The following is a 12,147-nucleotide window of genomic DNA, read 5'->3' as shown; positions in this document are numbered from 1 at the left end:
AATTTTGGCCAACTAGAAGTTGTATCTCCAGATGTTTCCTGTTGATCTTACTTTTCCCCCAATGGAAAGCATGTCCCTTCTCTACATCTTTGTGCTGTTCCTTTACCTGTCAGTCCACTTCTTTCTTTCATTTGTCCTTAAAAAACAAAACAAAAAAACAGTGTTATACCCTATGGTATTCAGTACCTAAATGTAGCTACCTAATGTAACTGAAGAATTTGATTCTTAATTTTAATTAATTGAAACTAAAAGTGATACTTGGCTTAATCTTTGAAAACTTTAAATACATTCAAACAACTTGGGCATGCATGTACCTCAACAGCTATAAATTTGTAAAATCTAAATACAGATCATCAGTTACGTATGTGAAAATTAATTATTAAGTGTTGAGATATGCCATACTTATAAAATAACAAATTTAAAAGACTATAAAACATGCAAAATATCTGATGATTTTGATTTGTAAAAAAACTTACAATATCTGATAACTTTTATATTGATTACAAGTTTAAATAATATTTTGAACATGTTGAGTTACATTAAGTATTGCTAAAATCAATTTTACCAGTTGTTTAAAATGTGGTTACTGAAAATTCAAATTATAAATGTGGCTGTCATTGTATTTCTTTTAGACATGCTGTAAGCTTTGGGTAGCTAAACATTCATGCTTTATAAAGCATAGTTTTAAATTTTCAACTATTTTCTTTAAAATGTGGTAATCAGGAGTGAGTTTTGATGTTAAATGGTTCCTCTGAGAAAGCATCTTTCCAATAAATTAAAGGAGGAAAAATAACAGTGAAGTTTACTATGGATAGCTTTAGAAAAGCATTCACTTTTTTAGAGAATGGACAGTTAGAAAGTGTTTTGTTGTGTTTTTTTTTTTGTGTGTGTGTGTGTGTGTAGTGCTGGGGATTGAACCCAGGGCCTTGAGCATGCAAGCCAAGCACTCTACCAACTGAGCTACATCCACAGCCCCTAGAAAGTATCTTTATATGCTGTTCTCTTTCTGATGATGGTGGAATTTGTGGCATATACAGTGTATATTTAATAATATGGTTTATTTTTCAATATATTTTGTGTATTTACTTCATATTGGTTAGTTTTTCTCTTATTATACCATTAAAGTTGGCAGAGGCCTTTGAAGGTGAAGATGATACATATTTTGTAATGGCTTGGTGTGGTGTATATAGTAGAAACACGAACATTAAATATTTGTAGAGTCAATGCTACAGTATTTTTGGTGAATATTTTTAAAATAAGATATTCTTGGCTAAGTATTTTCAGATTATTTTAGTGTACTAGACTTCAAATAAAATTGAGGAGGGTCTATAAGGGAGGCTGAGAAAGGTAGTCTATTCTGGGAGGCTCTATATCTACTTAAAAACTGGATTTTATAGTTCAATGGATGACCCCAAAAAAAGGATGCATAATAACAGTATTGCAAAAAACACATGTAATATTAATATACGTTGACAATATGCAATATATAATGGTAGTATTGGAAGGGCTAACAATCTGTTACTTATTACCATTATAATGTACCAATGAGATCTAATCACTTAAGATCTTTAAATGACATTACTTATTAGCCATTTGGGAAGTATAGCTTGTATAAAGTGGTGTAGTATTTGTGAATAACCTATGCACATCCTTGAAGTGTGCTTTAACAACTCTAGATTGCTTATGATACCTAATACAATATAAATACTATGTAAATAGTTGTTATGCTGTGTTATTTAGGGAATAATGTCTGTACATGTTCAATATAGACAGAATACCCACCACCCACCCTCCCTTTTTAATTTATAGTTGGTTGAATATGTAGATGTGGAACTTACAGCTACGGAGAGCCAACTATATATACTTGGAGAATAATTTGGCTCTTGGTACTGTCATTCATGACACTCAAGAAGTTTTGAATTACAGAGCATTTCAAAATTTGGATTTTGACAGTTTACTTTTGGTAAAATCTATGCAAATATTACAAAATCCAAAGAACTCTGAAATCTTAAACACTTCTGTTATGCTGTATTGTTTAGGGAATTGTTAGGTAACAGAAGTGTTTAAGATTTCAGAGTTCTTTGGATAGAGATATTCAATGTTTATTCCATGATTATCAGTATAGAATTTACAGATATGAAAGGGTAAGTTGAAGTTTAGTTTGAATCTTTTTTTTTAAGTTGTTGATGGACCTTTATTCAATTTTATTTATTTATCTTTATTTATTTACAGTGCTGAGAATCGAACCAAGTGCATCACGCATGCTAGGCAAGCACTTTACCACTGAGCTACAACTTGCCCCTAGTTTTAATCCTGATATAGAAAGGAAAAAAAAGAAATTTTAAAAATAATCTTTCAGAGGGCTGGGGTTATTATTCAGAGGTAAACCACTTGCCTAGCATTTGTAAGGCACTGGATTTGATCCTCAGCACCACATAAAATAAAAAATAAAGATATTGTATCCACCTGTAACAAAAAAATAAATATTTAAAAAATAATAATGTTTCAGAGCCTTGTGTTTTTATCAGTAAAATTCAGGTTTAAATAGGTACTTTAACATTACATAATTCTGTGAATAGTAGGAATAAGCTCCTGATAGGATACATTTTACATAAAGAATGGAAGGGTTAAATTATTTAAAAAAAAAAAAAAAAAAGAATGGAAGGGTTATGAAGTTGTTAGGATTGAACCTGTTTGTTTATTAAAAACTTAATCTGGCTGGGCACAGTGATCTATAGCAGTAGTTCCAGCTACTTGGGAGGCTGAGGCAGGAGGAGGTTCACTTAACCTCAGGAGTTGGAGGCCAGCCAGGGCAACATAGAAAGAACTTGTCTCCCTTCCCACCCCCACCCCCCCAAAAAGAAGCCTAATCTAATTTGACCTAAAGAAAAAACAATCACATTCTCCTGCAGTTTCACTCATTAGGGGATACAAAAATTGTTGGACTTGGAGTTTGAAAAATCTTTGTCAGTAATTTTCCCTCAGAAATATCTCCTTCATTTCTAATTTCTTGAATATGTATTCAGTACTAAGTAAGCACTTGCCTGGTTACTGGAGTCTTATGACAAGCTTTTAGCCGTCTGTTGAGGCTTCTGGAAAATGGAGGAAAGTTTTTAATTTCACAGCTATTATATTCAACAGTATGACAGTGACATACTGTTAATATTACTTAGGTGTTGAACATAGAAGTTAAGTAACTTGCTCAAGGTTGCAAGGTCAGGTTAGTTAGTGGGAAGTGGATTTGAATTCCAGGCAATTTGACTACAAAGCTTACATTCTCAAACATCATGCTATTAAAGTGTTTTTCTTCATAAAAATCTCTGGAGGTTGTTGTTATAAGTATGAAGAAACGTGGGCTCAGGGATTTTAACTTGCCTTAGGACACAACATAGCTAGTAAATGATGGAATCAGAATTTGAACTTGAGATCTAGGCTGGCTACTTATCCCTTAACTTTAGCCATTACCCTTTATTGTTTTTATTTTTTTGGTCTTTCACCTCTGAGATTTAGTTCACTTATTAGAAGTATTAAACTCATGGTTTTGCACTTTAATGCCTCCTATGTCTTCGGATTGCCTTTTTTTTTTTTTTTTTTTAATAAAAATGCCACTCTAGAGTCTTGTAACATCGTAGAATGAATTTCAATGAAATTATTTACAGGTGGAAGAAAGTGAGAAGGAACAAACATTATATATAACAAAGACCCTGCTTTTAAGGAACTTGCTTTTATGGTAGGCAGAATCTAAATACTGAAGTTGATCTAGAGCAAGGAATGGTTTGTACTTGATTAACCCCGAGTAGGTGAACTTAGGTTCTAGATACTTTGGAACAGGTTTAAATTATCTATACAAAAAGACATTCCATTTGGGGGATAAAAAACCCTGAGGTGACATAGAGGATAATGCTGTTATATGGTTTATTTTTAGATATTTCAAATGTTAAGATGATATGTTTGACCCAGCCAAGGTAGTATGTTAAAATATTCGTATATCTGTAATTTGGTTTAAAAGTATTTTAGTTACCTATTTATTTTTGGTACTAGGGATTGAGTCCAAGGGTGCTTTTCCACTGAGTTATATCCCCAGTTCTTCTTATTTATTTATTTATTTATATTTGAGACAAGATCTTGCTAAATTCCTGAAGATCTCATTAAATTGATAAAACTGGCCTCGAACTTGCTATTCTCAGCCTCAGCTCCCAAGTTTCTGGGATTGCAGGTGTGCACCATCAAACCTGGCTTCATTTTATTTATTTATTTATTTTTATTTGTTTGTTTGTTTTTTAGTTGTGTAGATAAACACAATACCTTTATTTTGTTTATTTTTAAGTGGTGCTGAGGATTGAACCCGGTGCCTCACACACGCTAGGCAAGCGCTCTACCACTGAGCTGCAACTCCAGCCCCCATTTTATATATTTTAAAATAGCTACTAGAGCCAAGTATGGTGTCAAACACCTGTTGTCCCAGCTACTTCAGAGACTGAGGCAGGTGGATCACTCCAATCTAGGAGTTCTAGGTCAGCTTAGGCAACGTAATGAGAACCCATTTCAAAAATACAACAACAATAAAAGGTAAAATAAATAGCAAACCCATAAGAATGTTATAGGTTATGTTATAGACTGATACTCTATATCTTTCAATGGTTTTTCAGTTCTTGGCATTTTTAATCTATCTATATTATGTTGGTTTTATTTATTTATTTTTTCTCATAGTTTGATAAGTAAACTAACTTAAATACATGAGATCAGATTAACTCTGAAATAACTCATTTAAAATAACTTATTTGGGAATATTTTTGCAGTAGATGACATTCTTTTGTTACCTAAAAATTTCACAGCCATTATAGGTTACCTGTCTTTCAAGATTACTTTTATAGGCTTGTATTATAGGTTGTAAAAATCGGGGGGTTGGGTATGGATGTTTGGGATAAGGCACAATTTTAGTAATTTGAATAACTTTGGGTAAGAAACTTTCTGGGTCTTTTTTTTTTTTTCTTCTTCTATTAAATGGGAGTATAATGGGGTTATTCTGAGTATTAAATGAGAAAGTACAGCCCTTGACACATAAAACTGTTAAGTTTATTAATAAAAATACTGATAGAAGAAAAATCCAGGATGAAGGTATTTTTGTGTTATTTTCCATTAGGGAATATTCCCATCATCTGGTAAACAGAGAAATGGTGGAGGAAGCCAACTACAAAATGGTTAGGCCTTGCACAAGCTAGGCAGGAGTTCTGCCACTGAACTATATACCTCCCCGCCCCCACCAAATAGTTTGAACACCTATTTGTAGTTTTGAGAATATTATTTTTATAGGGGAAGGAGAGTCTTTTTCTTTGTATTGTCCTGTGCCCTTTTGACATGTTGATAATTCAGGACTAAGAATTTTAGGCATTTGTTTTATAGCTATTTAACAGACATTTAATGCTTTATTACAGTTCCAGTTAGAAAGGTCGGATTATTTAATTTCTTCACTGAATTTGGACTTCTGTAAAGTTTGTATTTTTTTTTCTTTTAAAAATATGAGTCAGTTGGTAAATTCAACAAACTAGAAATTGGTAGAAAAATCTCAAATTTATTTTGTTTAAACTAATTCGAATCCTTTAAAAAAAAAAAAAAGGCATATATCTTGGGCAGGGGAGATCTTGGCAAAAATAACACCTTAACTTAGGTTCTTGGTTTTTATAGCCTCATAAGGTGTTTTTCCTTTGTCTCTAAATCTCTTTCTATGAGTTCACTGCGACATCCTTACTGCAGCCACCATTATAGGGTTAAACATTTGCTATATTGTAGCATACGAAAGCAGTTAAACTGTTTGAAATTGTTTACTTGCTAAAACCAGTGTTAGTCAGCAGAGGCAGTACACCAGATTTCCTTGTGGCTTTTAGTGGAAAATGTTAAAAGCACACTCATTTTTCAGTTATAGAATTTTTTCAGTTTGATCCGGATTAGTCACAGAACTGGCATGAACCTTCTAATTGTGAAGGCTGTCCAAAGGCACTATTTTTTTCTCCTGCTAGAGGAAGTTACATCCTGAGCAGTAGCTCAGCTCTCTTGGTAAGTGTAACATGTGAGCATTACTAGGCATTTCATCCTGCGGGTCTGCAGTCTTTGCTCTTCAGACTGTTGGAATGCTTCTGAGAGGCCGATCCTGAGATTCTGTAGATATTTTCTACAGACTATTCATTTGGGGATGTCATTGGCATTTTGCAAGATCATCTGAGGAAATAGGAAAGCATCTGAAATCGACTGAGAAGAATAACTGTGGCGGTTTTCTCTTGTGGAAGGAAACTATATTGGCACAGAGGCAGATGATTGAATAAAGTAGTTGGCTCAAAGAAGATGCACAGTCTGCTATTTTTTTTCCCTCTGAATGAAGACTGTTAAACGGAAGCTGTATTCATGTGGAGATCAAATGAAACACAGGAATGATAAACTGGTTTTTTTTCTTCTTCTCTCTCGTTTTAAAATGAAAACCCTGAAGCAGTAATTTGAGCTCAAATGCCTTCTAATTCCTTCGAACAGCGTGCTTGTTCTATTAGGATTCTCCACTATCACCATTTCTGCCTGGTGCCTGTGCCCTTTTGCTGGAGCAGCCACGGACAACTGCCTGATAGAGAAAGAATGAAAGCTCTGCCTTGCTTATTCTATCGATGGGAATAAAGCTATCTGTGTTTCTTCTATTATATGGGAAATCTGGATTAATCAAGCTGTATTCTAGTACCAAGAGTCCTATTGTCTCTTGTGGTCTGACTCATCACATGTAAATGTACTGCAGCTTTGCTATTAATGCAGAGTATTTTTCCCCCTTTTCCAAACACAGAAACAATTGTTAACCTCTGAGCTTCATTTTCAGGATTTGTGCTGAGCTCTAGATCTTTATTTTTTAAATTTCCTGGATAAGATCTTTATTGAATTTGTGAAACTGAAGAAATGAAGACAAATTAGAAGTGGAAACAGAATAGTGAGGTTTTATTTTTTATTTTTAATTGAAAGCAAGCCAACCTACTGGTTACTATATGACCTTGCAGGCAAGAGTGGGTATAGCTGTGATCATCTCTGTCATAGCAGTTGTTTCTTACTTCATTCTGTATCGTGTGGTGTTGTGTCACCAAAAACAATAATTGTTTTGTACAAGTAAATTTCAGAGAGCAATATTATTATTTTGGTGGGGGAAATATTTTAAAATGAGCTTGTACTGGACTCAGTTATAATTATTGACATGTTGATTAAAAGGTTTTTTAAGTATTATAGTAACTAACAGAAAACAGAATTTTGTTATTTTTAGTAAGTTTCAAGTTATATATCATAATTTTAAATTTCAGTTTCTGTGATAGTACTTAGTAACTTTATAAAACGAGCTGCGCTGTTCAAAGAATGTTTGTAAGTGTTGTTCAGAAGAGGAGGAAAAACTACTTGTGCTCTTTCAACTGTGGCTTTTATCACAAAACTTGGAATTTAATGTTTTAAAAGAGCGAATGAGTCGAGTGTGTATTGTTGTTTTGGAGGAGGTAGAAGATGAGTCTCCTGAATTCATTTCTAAATTGCCACAGGAAAATAAATCCCTGCATTCTCTACCTTCTGGAAATGTATTGGTAAGATATGAGAGTTTATATTTCCTATATTATGCTGAGCTTAAAGTATTATAAATTTTATTTTTAAGAATAAACTTGATTTAGTTTCCACTAGTTTCATTTTGTCAGTAGGATACAATATTCTGTATAAAATAGAAACATTTCTGATTTTTACTTTTTCAAGTGTTTAGATAACATTTCAGACTTTAGTATTTCTTAATCTCTTAAGACTTTTTTGAGAAATAGTTTTGGCAGCCACATTTCTGTTTTTATTTTGTGGGTTTTAGAAGTGACGTGACAAGAATCAGGAACTGCGTATTTTAAGAAAGGTTGAGTTCTACTAGCAACACCAATGCATAGTTGTTTCTATAAAGAATATTTATATATTTACATGTAAAGCTTTATATGAAAAAGACCAAGACTTTATCCTGAATCTTATTTTCAATACTGTTGTCAAACTGGTTTCTTATGTGACTAGTATAATATGATACTTTAGAGAGTCTATGTTGTTGATTAAGAAATTATATTTAGACCTGCATGTGTTTGTCTTTTCATGTTATTCACGTTTACAATATTTTTTGGTCTTTTAGTAGTAGTTATTTTTATTAGCTGTCAAGTTTACTTTCTTGGGATTTATGTCTTGTGTTGCTAACCCATGCATATTATTTTTATGCCCTAAACAGGCCTTTTTAAAGGGACATGCTTTCATGGGCTTCAGTGTGCGCTGGGTATTGCTATTTGACAAGTCTTAATCCACAAGTAGATGTTGAGATATCAAACTTTTATTTGGTAGTCTTTCTTTTGATCATATATAAACAAGAAGCTTCCACCAAATAAGAAATAAACCTGATTGTGTTTATTATACTGCTTAATTTTAATCAAACTGAATTGACATATACATTTTTGTTTAAAAAATTAAGCCCTCTCCCACCCCCAAGGATGAATTCTGTACTTTGATATGATTTGACTTCATGAAACTTCTGCCACTTATTATTAGAAGTTATGTGTCTCAGCATGGTGGCACATTCTGTAATCACAGCTATTCAGAAGTCTGAGGCAGGAGGATCACAAGTTTGAGGCCGGCCTGGGCTCAAATATAGCAAGACCTTGTCTCAAAAAATAAATAAATAAATAAGCAAATAAAAATAAGGACTGGGGATGTACCTCAGTGGTAAAGTGCTCCTGGGTTCAATTCCTAGTACTGCACCAGAAAGAAAGAAAGAAGTTGTTTATGGAATGGAAATAAAATTATTCATGAGGTAGAACTAATGTTTTTATTATTCTTTCATATTTTAGCCGTCACTGGTGCAAGCTATTTTTAATGGAGATCCCGATGAAGTTCGAGCACTAATATTTAAGAAAGAAGATGTTAACTTTCAGGTAAAACAATTAATTCCCTGATTCTAGCCTTTAAACTTGCTTTTTAAAACTCCTTCCTGGAATAGTGATTTTTGTTTAAAATATATAACCTAATTCTGTTAACAGCGGTCTTAAATGAGGACAGAGGGTCTTGCAGAAAAAAGGGAAGCACTGGGCTTATATTCAGGGCAATAAAAGTAAAGAGTACTGGACACCAGTGACAGTCCTTTGTTCTCCCAACTTTTTACTTTGAAATTTTTGCTTTTAATTTGAAACTCAGGAATGTTGAAAAAGATACTCTCAACACCTGTGTACCCTTCACTTAAGTTCAGCATTAATAACATTTGCAACATTAAATTTTCATTCATATTTGCAAAGATTTATATATATATACAAATATGTGTGTATATGTATGTACATTTCTTTTGTTGAAACCCATTTAAAAGTAAGTTTCAGAAACCTAGCGCTTTACCATGTATATTTCAGTTGAGGGTTCTTTTTTGTGAACTTGAGATACCAAACATTACTAATAAATTTCTAACATATGTGACTTGATTATGAGATTAGATTTGCTTTCCATAAATCATGGTAAGCATTTTACAAACACTTTTCAGTGCTTTTTGTCTGATTAATTTTTAGTTAATATATACATAGTAAATAGTATATAGTAAATATATATAGTAAATAGTAAATTTACTATATAATCAAATTTGTTAATGTGTATATTTTTACTGGAAACAAATGTACCTCTGAATTATCAAGGGGTGAATGCTTATGATTCATAAAGTTGCTATAGCAACACCAAAATAGATGATATAGAAATAATTATAGTTCTAAGAAAGCATACCCTGCAAACTCATCTTGAATTCATCTTTCTGTTTCATCCGGTACTACTGACCACTTAAAGTAGATATAAAAAGTTTTATCTTATTTTAAAATTTTGAATTATCTGAATAGATTGAAATCATTGGCTAAAATGGCTACTTCTAATATCGAATATTGACTAGAATGCTATCATTATATTTTTCCTTAAATCCTTTCTAAGTGAATTACCTCCAAGTTTGTATTTAGTTGTAGGAATATGCACCTAATTCAGGATTTTTGTATTTATTTTAAAAGTGCCTGTTCACTTTACCTAATCTGGCAAATCTGCTTTTCTTAAGACTGGAAATAGGTATAGGAGTATAGATTTATGAAAGAGAGGAAAACAGGCTTTCTCTTCTGTGTAACTCTTAGGGGTTCTTTTATTTTACTTTAATAATACTAACAAATCTTACTTTGAGAAAGTTTGAGCCATAATCTCATTTACTGTAGCTAATTTCTCCATTATTACAAAGCTTATTATAGCTTACACTGTTTTTCTGCTATAATGAAAGTATGTTAAATTTTAAAATATTACTCATTATTTTGAACATCAGTTATTCATTGATGGCCCTTCTTGAGGATGACTCTGTCTTCATGGATTACATATTTGAAAATAACATCCATCTTTTTGAAACTTAGCTTTGTGCATTGTTTGAAGTTTCTTTCTTTGTTGTTTTTTTTTTTTAATGTTTTTAGGATGGGTTTAAATTCAGATTTATCTACTATTTAATAGTCATTGTTTAATTTTCATTTTTTTTTAGTCAAATGCTTCATTGAATATATTGCCATATCTGGAGTAAACTGGGATTTTCATAGTAAGGAAATATATCTGGGAAAGTAGTCGATTTGGATTGGAAACTTATAAAACATAGATTATTGGTTGCCTAAAAATAATTGAAAATTGAAAGTTACTGGATATGGAAAAAAAAAAGCATGGTAAACCAAAAAAGGGAAATAGAGTTTAAACCATAGTGTAAAGAACATATTTGGACTACAATTTGAATCTTCTTACATATTGACTGTACAACTTGAGCACATCTATTTAATTTCTTGAGGTCTCTTTTTTTATTATTATTATTTTAGTTGTTGATGGACCTTTATTTTATTTATGTATATGTGGTGCTGAGAATCGAACCCAGTGCCTCACACATGCTAGGCAAGCATTCTACCACAATCCTAGCCCAGCACTCTTTTTTGTTGTGATATGTGGGGTCATGTAATAAATCTTTTTAAGATTTTTCTCCACCCCAAGTTTAGGATGCTTTAAAAATTAAAAATTATGAATAATTTTTAAAAAGTCATAATAAATTATGACTACCTGCCTTTATCTAGAAGCTTTTATTTGTTTTTCTTTCTTTATGTAGCCAAAATAATAATAACACCTTTCCTTAGGATTTACTAGAACTTAATGGCATGTTGTAGAACCCAAATAATTTAATCTAAAGTATTAATAATACCACATTTTGGGAGAAAGATTTGATTCTTCTGAGAAATTTTTTTTTTTTAATAAGTAGAATTGTTTTTCTCTATTCATAGTGATAAAATTGGTTTAATTATAGATTACTTCTGACACAGATATATGCCTGAGACTTTTTACCTCATGCAACAATATTGTAAAGTAGTTGAGTGACATTTCCATTTCATCAGTAGGTGACAAAACTAAAAGAGAGTTTTAAAAACATCAGGAACAAGAGGTATAGAACAGGAATTTAAACCTTTGTCTGAGTTAACTAACTGGGGAAATAAAGCAGGTATTTTTGCCAGCTAGTACTATGAAACAGAATGGTTCAAAATAGGTATTTTTCCCTCAATGAGGTTAACGTATATGCCCTGTGGATACCTGCCTTTTAGACAGTGACACAAATATGATCCTAATTTTCATATTACCAAGTACAGTTAAAAACTAGCATTGCAAACAAATGAATGCACAAGCCTCTGTTAGTGCCTTATTTTTTGGGTGAACAAAAATTTCATTCAAGGTAGTATTATACTAGGGGCAATTATAATCTGGCCAAAATGGGTTCTACTGTTTAAACAGAGGAAGACCTAGATTAAACTCAAAAAAGAGCTGATTTAAGTATGAAGCAGTAAATTTTTTAATATGTGCCTATTAGAAACTGATAATACCATAGGAAAAACAAGCTGCAAAATTTTAACAAAGAATATATATTTCTTTGAGTTTGTTTGTTTAGTTATTTTATTAGTTAGTTTATTTATTTATTTTAAGGTACAAGACCCAGTACTGCAAAACAAAACAAACCCAAATATAATAGCTTGCTTTTAAAAAAAAAAAAAATTTTTTTATTAGTCCCAGTGATTGAACGCAGGGAGGCTTAACCACCGAGCTGCATCC

The 12,147-nt window shown here is 32.1% G+C and overlaps 1 protein-coding gene across 8 annotated transcripts in view; it reads left to right on the top strand.

Moving 5' to 3' along the window:
- Ankrd28 (ankyrin repeat domain 28) overlaps positions 1-12,147 on the top strand; it is a 202,538-nt gene that overhangs the window by 56,896 nt on the left and 133,495 nt on the right. For 5 of the 8 annotated variants that reach the window (XR_011709138.1, XM_027923162.3, XM_071619285.1 and 2 more), the window contains exons 1-2: positions 6,043-7,592; positions 8,868-8,951. Coding sequence is in view for 7 of the 8 variants with exons in the window: in XM_027923162.3 (XP_027778963.2) it covers positions 7,476-7,592; positions 8,868-8,951 (201 nt within the window). In the remaining variant the exon portion in view is untranslated. Of the gene's footprint in view, positions 1-6,042; positions 7,593-8,867; positions 8,952-12,147 lie in introns of those variants that run through there. The other 3 variants (XM_071619265.1, XM_071619273.1, XM_071619269.1) reach the window with 1 other exon arrangement.

The sequence above is a fragment of the Marmota flaviventris genome, chromosome 1 (assembly GCF_047511675.1).
Source record: "Marmota flaviventris isolate mMarFla1 chromosome 1, mMarFla1.hap1, whole genome shotgun sequence".
In the NCBI taxonomy this organism is placed as follows: domain Eukaryota; kingdom Metazoa; phylum Chordata; class Mammalia; order Rodentia; family Sciuridae; genus Marmota; species Marmota flaviventris.
This window is presented reverse-complemented; position numbering and strand designations above follow the sequence as displayed.